General features: G+C 42.3%; 1 protein-coding gene across 1 annotated transcript in view; it reads right to left on the reverse strand.

Annotated features, from left to right (window-relative positions):
- Nucleotides 1-956: 956 nt before the first annotated feature.
- The window catches only part of PRRC2C (proline-rich coiled-coil 2C), a 63,479-nt gene continuing 47,776 nt past the window's right edge, over nt 957-16,659 (reverse strand). The window contains 9 exon segments of the mRNA XM_009320620.1: nt 957-2,424; nt 5,945-6,071; nt 7,843-7,946; nt 10,002-10,220; nt 11,815-11,922; nt 12,385-12,619; nt 14,633-14,769; nt 15,350-15,462; nt 16,163-16,366. Of these exon segments, the coding sequence (XP_009318895.1) occupies nt 2,164-2,424; nt 5,945-6,071; nt 7,843-7,946; nt 10,002-10,220; nt 11,815-11,922; nt 12,385-12,619; nt 14,633-14,769; nt 15,350-15,462; nt 16,163-16,366 (1,508 nt within the window). The 3' untranslated portion in view covers nt 957-2,163.

Consider the following 16,659-nt stretch of genomic DNA (forward strand, 5'->3'; position numbering starts at 1 on the left):
TGTGTGATTTGATCGTGTGGTAGCGAGCGCGTGTTGCTTGCGGCGAGTCGGGAAGGGAGACAAGAAGGAGGCCTCCCCTTTCCTTGGGAAGGCTCAGGTGGAGGCTCACTCCTGCTCCCCCCCTGCAGGGAAACCTTGTGCTTCTAACAGCCCCTTGCTGCGAGGGTGCCCGCGCAGCCGGCACCGGTAGTCACCCACTGGCCAAAATGAGAGTAACCGGCGGGGCTCGTCCAGGTCTCCTCTGACGAGCGGCTCTTCTCTAGGAAAGAAAACGCGAGGCTCCAGCACCGCGCAGCTCACCAACACGCCGGAGATGCGACGTCTCGCAAACGCAACCGGCAGGCTCCTTCCAGAGCTAGACGGAAGCCATGTCCTGCGAGGCCTTCGCTGGAGAACGAGATCAAAAGTGCCGGGGGAAACAGAAATAAGCTGTTTCAAGCCGTTTCTCTTTAGAAGTCTGGCTGTAATACACACTCTTCACTTGGCACACGACGTTCAGGTGCTCTCCTTGCATCCTGCAGCACTGCTAATCATGAGATTACCCGGATGCTTTATTTAGAGAATACTTTATTAGTTTCTGTAATCAAACCCATGTAAATAAGACCGTACATATTTAATACAGTGCGTTACCCCTGTACAAATGGAAAAAATTAAGTTTAACATTTCTAGACCAATATGGCTGTTAATTTCTGTACAATGCCAACTCACACTACAAGTGGGATACTTTTTTCCGAAGTTGACATCACAGCTAAAGTTTCCAAAAATTCAAATTATATATATATTTATATAAAAAGATAACCAATAGCGATTCACTAGGCATCAATAGCAGCAACAGCCTTTCCAGCTTCTGCAGTCATTTGAACAAAATTATACACATTAGACTTTCAACTCACTCTTCCTTCCAAAAAATGTAAAAAAAAAAATCCCAGAAAAAAACCAGCAAATTCTGCTACTGATGTGGTACCTGGTGCTTTTTATTAGCTTTTTCAATCATTGTCTGGAAAAAAACCTCTAGAATAACATTATTAAAAACAGCTCCAGTATAGCACAGTCACTACTACATATCATAAGCAGGTACAGGATATCTTACATTCACAGAAGTATCATACAGTACTGTCCTACAGCTATAATACTAGAGGATACAATTTAAAAGGCATTTATTTGACTTGATTCTACTTTCCAGCACGCTGTGGGCAAGGAGGTGGTGCGACGCAGCTCTGATATAAAGAATGCACCTTTTGGATAAAACTCTCTTTAATCCGATAAGGTCTCTTTTATTCTCGTGGCACAGTTCTAAGTGCTCGTTGCTGTATACAGACAGAAGCCGGAAACCGTTTAAAGATCACTCGCATCATATAAAGATAGCTGGACAGAGGTGAACAGAACAAATTTGACTATTGATGCAATGAACCCTTCAACTCCAGAGGTGAACGACTGAGGGGGGAGTGGGTGTAGAGAGCACAGGTGGCCAAGTAGCATTTTCAGGTGGTGACCTAAAGACAGTATATTGTCATCCAAGAAGCAGCAGCCAGCAAAGCACTGCCTTCAGAGGGCAAGTCAACATCATCAGCGTTACTCTTTGTGCTACGTTAGGTTAGATGTCCCATGGCAAAGGCAATTTTGCCAGCTATATGAATCCCTCTGTTTACTACAAGATAGAAGCTTCTTAAGTCACTAAAAACTTAACACACATTACTTGGCCCAGCACCATCTTCAGATCTGCATGTTCTCATACTCATGGGTTTATAAAAAGATAAATAGCAGCTGAAGATCAGAGCCTGAAGAAAATAAGAGTATTCGTCTCGTCAGTTAGGAACATGCCTCCCCGACCACCTTCTTCCCCGCCGTTGCTATTTTTCAATTTTTTCCACTTTGGGAAGCATACAGGTGTGTAAGCCAAAAACACGCGCACACGTGTAGAACGTGCCCACACCAAAAGCAGCCTTCATGCTGTTAGAGAAGATACAAGCCCAAAGAGCCTAGAAGCTCAGTTGGATACGCAGCAGTTTGCATCCGTAACTGCCGATAGCTTCTACGTCCCTTTACGCTGTTCAGAGCCCCGCAGGGAGAGAAGACTGTTGTCTTGTCCTTCGAGCTACAAATTCATGCTGCTGTCATCGCGCCCCCCTCCCCTCTTCCCCCACCTCCATGGAAACACAGTCTCTAAGATTTTGTTTCTTCGGTTTTGATTGCCTGAGGTTTGATTGGTCCAGTTCTAACAGGTTTTGTTGCCGCAGCAGGCGCAGGGGTAGGCTTTTCCTCGGTTTTGTCCTGGCAGACTCCTGAAGAGTCAGCAATTGCCTCGGCGGGTTTGCTCCCGTTCTCATCCACTTTCTGCACTTTGCCTCCTATGGGTTTGCTCTGCTGCTGCTGCTCAGAAAAGAACCTCTGGGTGGACTGGAGCACCTCTGCTCTCTGCTTTGCCTTAAGAAAGGGAGAAAATATGTTTACTGAAGGGAGGGCATAGGAATAAAAGTGACTTCACAAAAATAATTCCTAAATGAAAGAGGAAGGACTGACCGCAGCGGCCAGACTTTCCTAGAAAGGCAGTGTCCATCCAGCTGCTTCCCAGATGTCACCACATCTGGGTGCTTGGCTTCTCAGTAGTAGCTTAGCATCATGCCTAGGCTTCCCTTGCTCTTCCTAATCCTCACCCCAGAAAAGAGGATCAAGGACAACAGTTTGAAGCATTATCTAACATCTTTTTATGCCACTCTTATTGCAGAGCTTAAGAAGTATAAACACTGCCTACAGTAGGCTCAAACTGAAGCGTCACGCCTCAGTAGAAGTCAGACATGACCAGAAGGCGTACGTGTCCGCATGCCGCCCGCGCCCTGACACTACCCCAGCTACGCAGGCGCTGTCGGCACCGAGGGCCGTGCCAGCTGTCATTTCTCCTGCCGCGTGGTCTGGAGTTCTTGAGCGCAGAGGCTGTATGACAGCAGCAGAATCTAGCCTGAGCACCCACATCTTTTCCCCCTGTTGTTCTGGACACAGACTTCAGAGGCTGCAACAGGGATGCAAGTGAACCGCGTTCAAGGCTGCGTTACGCGTAAGCTGAAGCCTTATCTGCTTCCCACTCAAAGCGGGCGCTCATTCCAGGAAGCACAAACTACTGCCTGGCTTCCTTCAAATCCCTCCTCTGAATCCTACCAGTAACCTCGACTTGCACCTGTGAAATTCAGCCGTTGTGACTACATGTTTCAGTTAGTTTTACACTGGACCTTTCATTTGTCAGTGAAGCACTGTGCAGACCAGATGCTTCAGACCAAGTACTACGCCTTCCTGCCCAGACTCAGGCAAAGGAGGAGTTGCATTGAGAGTTCAATCTTTTGGAAGCGGCACGATTAAGCCCAAAGCAGTCAAATGCCTTTTTTAAAATTAAAAAGGCAGATCTTAATACAAGGAACCCCAACTACAATACAGACACTAAGCCTCCATGTACCTCTCTAAGTATTTCATACTTTTTTTTTTTTTTTTTTTTTTTTTTTTTACAGAAAACAGGGGCGGGGGGAGACACAAAACAGCAAAAGCCTGGAACAAGAGGTCTTGGCTTTAATACTGTGCAGTTGCTCCAAGTAACTCAACCAGCAACAGAACAGAAAAAAAACCTGCAAACTCTGGTGTGCAGGACTGCAGTAACAGTCTGATTTTACTGAAGCCAGATGGACACTCGAAATCTTTTGCATAGATTTCAGCCATCCCCCGAGGTTAAGGCTATAAGGCTGGATGACTTGATCACCAAGTAACCAAGCGCGACAGAATAACTCATGTTCTTCTGAACAGTGTTTGCAGGGAGATTCAGAAAACCGGGACTGCGTATTAGTATTTGCTATGACTGGCTAGATTCGATTCATAACATAGACTCAAGACAATATACTAAGCATCACCTGGTAAGTCTACAGCTAGCATAAACTGGTGGTAGAAAACTAAATGGACCAAATACCTAGAATTTAAGGGGTAATCAATTCTTCTACAACCAGACATAACCAGGAAAACACACGCTCTTTTGCTTTTACACCTCAATGCATGGGTTACGGCAAATGACAGTAGATGAAGGAGCTCCTTAGTACCATCTATTCATACAAGCAACTTACTCTGCAGAAAACAGTATCCCTACACAGACGCCCCATATTGCAGTCCTGCCTTGGTAAGAAGAGTTTGACTCAACCTGAAGGGTCCCAAAGTGCTTTAACAAGTTAGATGACTTATCACCTGCTACAGAAATGCAGCCAGCTCTTCTGTGGAGTGTACCACATTACTGCATTCTACCACAGAGAATTAATAACAGGCATTTCAAACCACCGGGAAATGAATATCCAGAGTCACCAAGGAGTGAGGCTGGCTGGAACAGAAGGGTTCATACTGCTGCTCAGAGCTGGGGAGGCAGATGCGAAATGATAGCTAGCAGCCAGGTTTGTAGGCTTCATCACTCATTCAAAAATCCAGGCTCTTGAAACCTAGTTGTCAGATTGCCTTTGACAGCAGTGGCAGCTTCACAACTGCTGACCATAAGACCACTTGAGAAAGGAAGCTCCCTACAAATTTTTTAGTCTAAAGTTCTTATTAAAAAACCACAGGGCTTAGAGAAGGTCTGTGTACAGCTGTTAAAGGCCCGGCTACCGGCTTTGGGTCCAGAGGCATTTTAATTAAGACATGATTTCCAGACACATTCCTGCCCTACAAGCTGTCAAGACTGAACTGGTATTAACAGCACTGCTGTTCAAATACTAACCTTCATGTCTCGTTCAGCCTTCCTCGCAGCCTGGGCCTGATTGCCTCTGGCTCCAGATACTGATCCACAAAGACCTCTGGCCACACGCGGTAAATGGGGGTGGCTCATAAGGCCTGTGGTCATCTGAGACGGCATCTGACTATGCAGAACTATTGGCAGCCTCTGAACAGGCGCTGGGAAGGTGTTAGTATATGGGGCTCTTACCAATGGAGAGAGCAGGTTAGGCTGAGAGAGGATCTAAGTCGGGGAAAAACAACAAAAAGACATTTCGCAATTAGAAAATTGCCAACTAGATTGCACGTTGGCATTATCTTAAAAGGGGAAAAAGTTGCTGCTCTGCTGTCAAACCGGTGTCAAGAAAATAGGCTTTTATGTTAAGAGAGGCCATGCTTGAACTCCAGAAAAAAACAGCCCTGTAGTGCTGCTGCGCCTGAAAGTAGTACCAACAACTTAAAAACCAGCATGTAATAAGGGAGAAGGCCCATGCAAGGCAGTGGAGTCATCACTAGTGAAAGGCAGCCCTCCAGTCCTGCAGTCAAATGCTAAAAGAAAGACAGAAATAGCCTACATTTTTACAGAGGCTACATTTCCCTAGCAGCCTGGCTACAGTCACCTGTAACAGGGACGCACCACCCTTGTAAAGCTGTGCTCCCTGGAATGCCAGAAGCAAGTCAAACCCTTTGCCATCAGTCCTGCTTTGTACGGACTGTACGACCTCCAGAGATCCTTTCCAGCCTGAACTGCTCTATCAGTACTCCAGAGCTGCATCTCAGACAAACAACTGCAAATCTGCTTTCTCTTTAAACATTTAAAATATGCACTGGGACCCTTCTGAGACACGAAGCTTCATTCTTCCCTTCCCCAACTAAATGATCTGTTTTTGCGGGATGAGGTGCATTACAGCTGCATGGGGAAGCCAGCAGAACAACCGTCTGTTCTACATCATTCACAACTTGTATTAAATTCCTCAGTGTGCGCAGAACTCCCAAAATTAAACACACCACAAAATCCGCACTACTAGTTAGCAAGATCAGGGAGGGTTTTTTTTTTTTTGGCTTTGATCTTAAAATCAGTTCTCACGCCATTTCATTTTAAGGATTCCATTTTGTATCTCCCCATGATAAAGCCTGAGGAAACACAGCCGAGTTACAGAGTTACCAGGTCACACAGAGAAACAGATTTGTTTGTAGGAAGCCACCAGTCACCTACCTGTGGTGCAAATTGTGCAGGAAACGGCTGTGTCATTCTCACAGCGGCAGCTGCTGACTGAAACTGCTTCTGGTAGACAATGCTGTTCATTTTATTGGACTGATTGTTAGGACTTGTGGAACTGGCCCTGAAGAAAAGAACACCAGTTAGAATCACACTGCTCTCATTCAGAGGACGTTTCTGCCTTTATTTACAACTTAACTAGAAATTCAGCATTGGAAGGGGGGGGCAGAAATCTCTTTGAGAGGCTGGTATCAGATATTCTTCTGTATCTACCATTAGTTTCAAATGCAAACAAACTCGGAACTTCAGAATACAAAGAGAAACCGTAATCAGAAATATTTAGGATATGGAAAGATTCCAGGGTAAAGTCTGTGTGAAAGAGACCTTTCCCAAAAGTATTCGTAATACAAATACTGATGTTAAAAGCGTGTTCCCCTTCTGATCCCTGCTATCTTATGTTCAATCCTATCCCTTTACACTGTTTGCTCTATCACGTCAAGTTCAGAGCTTGTCACAACAGGCACTAAACAGGCACAGCAGAAGCTGCCATGTGCAGCTGCTTCCACTCTGACCTGTTGTCAAATGTTTCAAAATGCACTTGAACAGATTTCAAGAATTCACAGAAAACGCTCTCTCCCTGTTTTATTTGGCTAAGAACGTGACCCTCCATTAAAACTTAAGAGGTGTTGAATCACCATGAATTAAATGAAGCCTGAAAGATTATCTGGGGGAAGGGCACCAAACAGCCCTCAGAGAAAGAAAAGAGTGAACAGCCTTCTTTAGGAAATGGAGCTTGATTTGCAGAGTTCTCCTGCAGAGTGTCTGGGTGATACACTTACCTAACGTAAAGTGAGCAGTGGGGCACCAGTGGCAAGGCAGCCAGCAAAACTTAATACACACCAACATTTTGTAAGCTTAAAGAAGTCTGTTTAGTTTTCACTTTGAACTCTTGAGATCTATTATGCTTTTGTTGGTCTTCCCAGTACCTCTACACTTGAGAGCAAAAGCTTATGATAAGCCCTGGTTGCTAGGAGATGAGACATCTCATATAGAATCTTTAAGATATATACCATTGAGCCATTTGTCCTAAATGCTGACTAGCTTGCAAATTCAAGTTTCTTCTTCCTCATCCCTTCACTTGTTTCTTGGGTGAAATATTGGAGGCGCAACTTCAGCATTGAGTTCAAACTCTCATTTCTACTTCGCTAGAAAAGCCTGAACACTGTCAGTCTGCTACAGTGAAAGCCACCAAACATAGTTACTGTGCATGGGAGCACAGCTTTCAAGAACAAAACTATCTTGTAGCAAAGTTCCATTTTCAAGTTCCTTCCGCCCACTAATAACTTCACCCACAAGCAGCCCAACAGGTTTACCATGAAGTGCATCTGCATATGAGCAAGATTCTGTTAATTCTGTCAATTAACCAAACAAACCTGCAAACAACTTACTAATTTCACTCGTGAGAAGCTGATAGATCTTGCAACGATTCTTAGTTCTCTAACAGAATTGTTGCCACAACTGCAGTGTAAGCCTTTAAGTGTTTTTACTTTGAGCACCACAATTAAGATAAACTGTCTTACGAGTTTTATCACAAAATACATCTTCCCTGCCACTTCTGTGCTTTCTTGGTACAATCCCACGCCATTTTACATGACTTGTTTAGTTTCATTTAATCAAAAAAATATTTTTAATATTTTATTTCAGAACTATGTAATTCTGGTCAACTATAGCAGATCTGATGACCTACTGGAATTCTGCTTTTAAGCTAAGATTAAGCATTGTATTTTATATTAGTAGCCTCTCACCTCATACCTTTCAGAATTGGCTGTTCATGCATGACTAGGTACATTTTCTAGCTCTGATTTCAAGGAATTTTGAGCTTAAGAGAGATTTACCGGAAGGGACTGGAGGTTGGAGTAGTACTTCTACCCGTAACTGGCGGTGTTCCAGGTTTAACATCAATGCCACCTCCAAAGGCCTTCAGGTCCATTTCCGATATCTGAAAAACACAGCCATTGACATGTTAATTCCAATTCAAAGAAAAATTACATTTACTAAGTAATTGTTAGCTTACCTCACATTTTTCTCAATGAAAATAGGTCACTTAAATGGAGGTGAAAAGCCAGATTGCAAAACGGCTTCTTATAATTAGGACAACCCCAGCACCACAAGCTCCTCTGTGTACAATTTTCCTGCACTATTTGGCACTTTCAGCAACGGTACTGACTTTCTAACTTGATCTTCCTGCATAATGAAAGGGGATTTGTGACTCATTTCACATATTTGGCCCTGAAAAAATGTTTCAGGGTTGAAATTTCCTTCCCCATCTCAGGTACTACATGAAAATATTTAGATATAATCCTGAAAAATGCTGAAGTGAAGAATGCCGTAAAATAATCCAGTTCTACAACAAACCAAAAGCACAGCAAAAATGGAGCTCTCATTCATGCAAAAAAATCTCCAGACTCTAATTGGAGCAATGAATCTTGCATGTTATTTTGCAGATAGAATAAACTAGTCTCTGGAACAGTATCTTTCCACACATGGCCATGAAGCATAACTGCAACGAAGCATAATGGCAACAACAAATCAGTTAAAAGTGAGCGGCTGCTTTAAGTTGACTTTCTTTGCAGGAACACAATGGAACCCTTAACACAGGGCAGGAAAGTCACCTAAGGCCACCATCCCACTGCAGTTCTTCCTCATTTCTTGTTGAAATGAGTGATCATTTTCCAATGACAACTATAGCAAGAAACACGCTGCTGCTGCTTGGAAGATGGGCTCATAAAAATTATAAAGGTGAAAAGGTTTGGCCAGATCCTATGAAGCTAGAAAACTGCATGGTGCAAAAGTCACCATATACTCTGGTGGGTGACAGGATGAAAACTTCATCTAGGTGATCTGGAATTCTGGTTGCCATTACTGTCCACAACATGAAATTAACGCCTGAGAGAGATTTTTATCACAGCTGTAATTCACTGGGACAGCAGGGTCATTTTATACTCAAAAGCACCCTAAAAATCTAGGCCACGCTGTAAGGATTTCAGGTGCAGCTCCAGAGCTAGATTACTCCCTGCGCTGCAGAAAGACCTTGCTGTATCTCACAGAAAGCTTAGCTGTGTTCACATCCAGTGTTATCACCCACTGCTCACCTGAAAGTATGCTGCAACTGCGTTGTGCTGCACACTATCCGAAAATCCCAGGTGCCTGTAAATCTGTGATTCCATCTAAGACAAGAGACCTTGTGATTGGAAGCCAGTTCCACACATCCCCTTATTAGCAATTATCACAGCAGCTCCAGATAAAGGAGAGGAGAATTCCCTCCTAGGTATTCAACTTTCTTGCACTATTTCAGTGTTATCTCCTTACTGGAGCTGCAAGGAGAGTTTTCTTCAGCTGCAAGACCAGCCTTTTTTTTTTAAACACATCAGAGGTCCTGCCTTGCATACAATGCTACGTTCTCAATATGCACTTTGCTGTGCTATTCAGAAAAGTAGACCTCCAGCAACATTAGTAGAGTTTAATCTCTGGTTTAAGGTCACAGCTGATACAGAGTTCATTGAAGCCCCTAAAACTCCGGTTTGTTGCACCGGAAAGACTTGATCCCATACAACGTGCTCTGGTATGAGACCAGAAACAAAGCGACAAACACATTTATGACCAGAATCGGAAACCAGCATCGGAAACCAGCCCTGACAGTGTAACGTTGTTTGCCTGCTGCTCTAACAATGGCTCTGTACTATTTTCTACATGGCTTCTACATGAAATATCCAACTAGTCCACGAAGTCATTATCAAACTAGGTATTCCTACAGTGCAAATGGACTAGTATCAAGTTAGCTACAAAAACTCAGCTAAACCTTTACAAAATGCACAGACCCAGTCACTAAGGAACTAACCTTGACTGGCTTTTCTATCTTCCCCTCCTTACCTTTTAAAGTCAAGGCAGATTTTTAGATGCAAGAGTCAACACAGGGTGCCGTGCTGGTTCTATAAAACAGCATACAGCTGTGCTTTGTATTAATTTTTGTACTGTAGACTACCAATATTGTTACCTTTCCAGTTGCAGCAATCATGCTGTGTTGAGTTCCTGCTGGGATTAATCCTCTGAAAGGCTGGGTTACTTGTGCAGGTCTGCTTAGATTTTGAGCCTGCGCTTGTGGTGGCGTGTGCTGTAGTGGTGGTTGTAAAGATTGGGGTAGGGCAATAAGTGGCTGTGCTGTGGATCCAAAGTTGGGCAAAGAAATCTGTGATCCCGGCAAAGGTACCGTCACCTGGAAAAAAGTACAAAATCACCAGTAACATATACACAAGGGCCATTATTTAACTTTCTTTACTATCTCTATGATTTCAGCTATATTCAAAGGTAAATGACTCAATGAGTTCACACATTTACCCAGAGAGCTGCAAGCAAATAAGTGAATTTATTGTTTAGCCTGTCTTAATAAGTTCTAACAGCATTTGGGTCTTTGCTTTTCAGAAACAAAGTTGCATGCTTGCTCCTAATTCCAACATCATTCAACATGATTTCATTGTATGAAGAAGTAAATTGTAAATTTAATTCAACTCAGAAAGTAAAAGTAGAATGAAATAGCCAGTTGGGGGGGCGGGGAGGATGGATGGAGCTATTTATTTACTTCAAATAATTTTAGTCATCATAAGGATAATGTTTGGGATGAAAACTAGATTTTACTTTCCAGGAGTCCCAACAGCCAGCAGTCCAACCTCAACCCCCCCCCCCCCCCCCCCCCCCCCACACCCCACCACACACCCATGCTTGCACTAACAGGGAGTGCTGTGGGCTGAAAACACCACAGAATGGTAGTGATAAACGTGAAAATACCACAGCAGTAACCTGACTGGCAGGGGTTACAGCATTTCCTAGTCTGACCATCAATTCACAACCTGCAAAATTATATTCAGAGTGTGACTAGAAGAATGATATGATATTCTCCAGATGTGAAAGACTTACTAGGGTTCTGGTCTGAAGGATAACAGATTAAAAGTATAGAGACAGCAAGCTTGAACACATTAAAAGCACTAACCCTTCTAAAAGGTCCTTAAAACTTTATGCTAGATTTCCAACAGATGAGATCCAATTTTTTAAGACTCTTCTAGATTTCTGTCTGGGCTACCTTTCACGCATATGAAGTAGGCTATTATAATAAACCAGTCCATCATAAGCTTTTTTCCTAAAAAACCCACTTAAAGATTAAACCAGAAGGTGGAAACCACTAGACAGCATCTTGTAAACGACAGAATGCTTGCACACAGCAAATGAACAGTTCTTTCACAAAAGAATTCAAAAAACTTAAAATCACTGGAGTTATTTTACAAACCTCCTGATGTAGGCTACTGGTTACTGATTTGGCTGTCCTGTTTGCCTGTATGATCATCTATCTGCCAACTTCTCATTTGTTTTCTACATATTTTGATATTGTTGACATATGTAGCAGCTCTGAGGTTTCATCTCAGTGAGAATTGGTGTTAACAATTAGGCTGCACTAAGCACTTGGAGTTTGTCTCTCTCCACAATCACTAACTGATACCTGCCCCCATTAAAGGCAGCATATGCCTCCATCAATTAGCAACATCACTGTGCCAGCTAAATCTTTGCCTGTCACTGGAAAATCAACTATTTAAGAGAAGGATGCCAGACAAATGATCAACATGAACTTGTAGACCACCCAACTTCTCAGCAATTCAGTTTTTCAGTACTACTGCAGTAGCTTCCTTGGCTATCAATTTTCAATTCTTGCATTTTGGAAGAATTAAAGATTGTCTCAGCCCCCACCCCACAAAAACCATCAACAACAACATGCTTTTCAGAAGAATACAATTTAGGAAATTTACCATGCCATAGTTTACCTGCTGGAGAGCACTGGGAGACTGTGCAGTGTTGTAGAAGTTGCTCTGGCCAGGCTGTTGAACTTGCCCAGAGTACAGATTTGAAGCCTGAGTGAGTGTAGCTCTGGCCTAGGAAGAGTGAGAGACACCATTACATTAAGAATACTTAGGAGAGCAGTTCTGAGACAGCATGGCACATCATTCTGTATTTCAACCAGTACAGTAGAAACCACAGCATAGGAAGCTGACAACCTGAAGGTTTCAGCCTGTGATAAAGCTCTCATTTGCAAGTGGTAGAAAAGCCCTTTATTACCTACCATAACAGAAATTAAACCTGAAGCTCCAATTAGTGATAGCAGTGCAAGGAGCCCTGTAGTTTGGGCAACAATCCTCAATTCAGAGATTACGCTAATGTACCTTTATGGAATTAAAAGAACATTCTCTTCCAAGCGTCTTAAGTTTCCTGCCACCTTGATTATCATCTAATTATAACAGAGGTGGGCTTATCCCAAGCCAAGCAGTATCTGATTTATTATTGCATTATCTGTATCAAACCATTGCTGAAGTTTTGCATTTTGGAGCATTTCCTACCTGGAGAATGTGCGTATCAATAAGCTGAGAGCCTCCCAGTCCTGAAGCTTGACTAAGTTGGTGTTCGTATAAGATAGGAATAGGTTGTGTATTAGAAGTCTGTTGAAATGCCAGGCTTGACTGTGCCTTAGCAAGCTCCTGATGTTGTACTGCTGGGAAGTTGTGTAAGGCTGTACCAGACAGAACTACCGGTGACGGCTGAGACAAACCACTTTGCATAAAAGCTTGCTGGGATCTGCAAGAGATTGAAACATTATACATAAAAATGCAGACAGAGCTCAACAATGAGCCACCAAAAATGAAAAACACAGGTTATATTCTTTAAATGGAATTAGAATGCTTAGCTCTATTGAACAGATTTTCACCCGAGAAAGGTAGATTTTTCTATTTATTCTGCACACAACAAAATAATAGCTGCTACTAAAGGCCACAGGAAAAAAATGACTAGGCTTTTTATTTAAATCTTAAAGTACACTTAGCTATTTAGATGTGTGTGCTAGAATAGTTTTTGCGTTAACTGTAACATACAGAAGCTACCACTTCTTGGTTTCTGTGCTATAAGGTAGGACAGTGGGGAAGCACCACATGTGAGTAGTTCCACTTAGTCATAAAGTAAACTGCTTCGTTCTTTTGACTTCACAGATCTCCACAGTCCAACTTTTAATACTTCCAGGTGAAATCACTAGATGCTGACAACTGTAGCTTCCAAATGAATGTTCTGGCTTCAAAATAGTAACACAGACAGACACCACAGCCTTTAATTTTAACTAGATACTCAATTCCCTTGTCACCAGCATGGGGAAGTTGCAGTTTGTTTAAAAAACAAAGACCAACAACAGTACAGCAAAGCACCACAGACAGGTTGTTTTAGTACATCAGAAGTATTTATCCGAACATTTCCATTAAGAGCCTGCTGAATAGCCACCTTCAGACTGAAGAATCAGAGTTTTTAAATAAATACCCCTCTCAAAGCTCTTCAGCTCAGAGAAGAGTATTTTTGATGTAAAAACACTTTTTACTTTATCACTTGGTCGATATATACCAGCATAGCACTGGTCCTGTTAATATTAGTGTAGTGGCCATGTGCTTGCCTGACAGAACACCCAGGTTAAGCTTTATTCTGTACCTTTCCTTAATTGCAAAACATTCTTACAGTTGCACTCTGAGCACTGGAGAAACTTTTCCAGAATGTATGCAGAGGATTGTCTTCAATGTAGCCAAAAACATTTTCACAAGCTTTTTTTTTTTAAACCAGTAACCTGTACATCTCAAAGCTTATCCTCCTCTGCACCTTTAAAGATGTGGGAAAAGTATTCATACTCTTATAAACAGCACAACCCAAAACTCCACTAATACTGGGTTTGTGCGTGACCAGATCAGCCAGAAGCATTTATTTAATCTGGACCGCATGCCAGACTGACTGTGTTTCTGCAGCTAGCCAACTGTTTGCAACAACTTTTGTCAGCTGTGGCAGGACAAGCAATATTTGGTCCAAAGTCAGCCAAGCACAAAGTCAGGATACACATGTAGTCAATTAAACCTTCTGTGGCTTCAGATTTCTACATTGCAACAAGCAGGTTTTTCTACAGCACATGCAAAACCCTGTAATTAAATTTCCAAAGAAACTTTCTCAAAGTGAAACTAACAAAATTTGTCAGAATTATATCACTGTGAATCAGTTTTGATAGGAACTGCAAGGAAGCTTTGAAAAGGCTTACACTGGAAATTTGCCTGGCTATCAATGCCATTTGAGAGATACTGGTCTTCCTTTTATCTTTTGTAGCAAACAGAAAACATTTATTCTAAAACATACCCTGCAACTCCCTATGCATCTGAAATTGAGTTTCTACCACCTACAGGGTTCAAACTAGGATTTCAAAGTGTTTCAAGACTCCAGTGTTGGTTTGATTAGAAAATAACAAACACAAATTACTGAATTAAAGGGACAGACGTCTCTTTTTCTGTTCTCTTAGTATGAAAGACTGATGTTTTCAGCTTTTTAGCCTGGTTTCCTAAAGATACAAATATCATGCACAATTTTCGAACCCACTATTTCACAACTACATCTGCACATGCAGACTAGCCAGACAATCCGCATACAGAGTTCTCAGCCAGACAAACAGATGAAAGATTTTGGGGAAGACAGGAAGATGAGGCAGCTATTGAGCACAGAACACAAGTCTGCAGGGAAGCAAGTTATATAAATTCTGCTGCTCAAAAACCAGAGACTTTTGCATACAGTACCTACCTATAAGGTTGTAAGGAGGAGTTGAACAACTCTTGGGCTTGTGAAACAGCTGGTGCTGCTCCTAAACTCAGCTGAGCTTGATGCTGTCCTTGCAGAGGTGCATAGATGGGGATAGGGATCTGCTGAACTGAAGCAGGCTGCATAAAAAAGAAACCATTAAATATCCGAGGACAAAAGTCAGGTAGAAAAGCTATAGTTAAATGTGTGCCAGGATTTGTGTAACATTAAAAAAGTAAACAAAGAATGTCAAATCCCAAGGCTGCATGCAGAGCTGGTATTGCTCCCATTCAGAAAATTACTTTCTAATTGAATTTTACACTTTTCCTTGCAAATAACCAGCAGAAACTGAATGAATCATTTAGATTTGTGTACCAAACAACCGCACAAGATTGCATACAATTTCGTACTACAAAAGCTGATTGGCACTAACATGGCCACATAAACACCTCCCATGAATATGTACTTTTACATAAAGTGTATTTGTGAGTAAAAGCTTATTCTCTCAACTTTCATGACAAATGCTTTCATTCTCAGGAACAGTAGAGATCAAACACCGCTTGCATGCACGAGAATGAAATAGCAAGGGCAGGCACGACCTCATTTTTGCAGTCTTTAGTCCCACTCTCCTCTGCCCCCATTAGCTCATTAGTAGAGCTTTAAAGGCAATATGGCCAGGGAGGTGAAAAAAAAAAAGGAAAAGAAGAAATCCCCAAATACCTGAGAAAGCCCCGGTTGAAAGCCTTGCTGTTGGGCCAGAGAAGGTGGTGCCAAACGCGCATGTTGCGTATTGAATAGATGACTTGTATCCATATAAAATGCTGGGATTTGAGCTGCAGTACCTCAGGAAGAGCAATACAATTAGTACCCGATTCCAAACATCTCCCTGCTAGAAAGGTTTTCATCAAGAGTTAGAGATGTTGTCATTGTCAGTACTTCCCAGCGTGACAGCTACCTGACAGACTGGGAGAAGAAACAGAACTGAAGAGCTGGGTGCCTAACCAGCTTTAGTATCTTTTCCAATTCACCCCCAGAATCTATCAATCAGTCTTGCATATGCATCTTCAGTCCCATGCAATTCTTGGGGGATGAGCAACAGATTCTGGCCAGAACAGGCATTTGGGTAAAGGAAGGGGAAGAACATGCTATACTGTCGTGTAATTTAGGTTAACTATATGTAGGGTTTTCTTTAAAGAAAAATGCCACGATTCTTAACTATTGTAGCACTTTAAGAAAGAAGTCAAGACTAAGTCATTCTTGGTCTTAAATAGTGATTTACAATTCTGCAACAGAAATATGGTACATCAAGAGATGCAGCCTTACTTCCCTCCACAAACTAACACCACATTATCTTTATGCTTACTGATAGAAACTTGCATATTTAGAGTAAGACACAATTAGTGAATATTTGCTTACAGAATGCTCTCCATCATTCTGTCTTTACTGCAGATAAAACCAGAACTGAATTCAACTCTCCAGCTTCAGAACTCCAAAAAAGCAGACATGTGGCTTCTCAGCCACAAACACTATTACCTGCTGCAGACTGAGACACATAGACCTGGGGACTTTGCTGTTGCTGGGCAATGAGGGATGGCATGCAGCTCAGCTGGGAAAAGTGACTAGCAGAAGCTAGGCTGCTTGTCTGCAACTGCTGTGGCTTCACTTTACATATATTAGGAGGGTCTGAGGTGCTTGCAGTCTTCGTACTCAGTGAAGAGGTTGTGTATGTTCCAGCTCCTAGAAGGAGAGAAGCAAGTCATACATCATAAAACAGCTAAAGATATTTCAAAGCCTCACCTTTCAGTGCCCAAAGTTTTGGGACAGCTATGCAAGCATAGCCACAACCAGTTAAGAGCACTGAAACCTAATGCAGCTGTTTCCATCAACATAAGATGGACAGGCATGACAATTCTGTTAAGTTCACTGCAACCATAATACAACTCCCTTCTCAAGTACAGGAGCATATAAAAATACTGAAGTAGACATCCTGGTTAGTTATGCAACAAAATACTGCAGTGTACAGTGGTTGC

The sequence above is a fragment of the Pygoscelis adeliae genome, unplaced genomic scaffold (assembly GCF_000699105.1).
Source record: "Pygoscelis adeliae isolate BGI_AS28 unplaced genomic scaffold, ASM69910v1 Scaffold402, whole genome shotgun sequence".
NCBI classification, from domain to species: Eukaryota; Metazoa; Chordata; class Aves; order Sphenisciformes; family Spheniscidae; genus Pygoscelis; species Pygoscelis adeliae.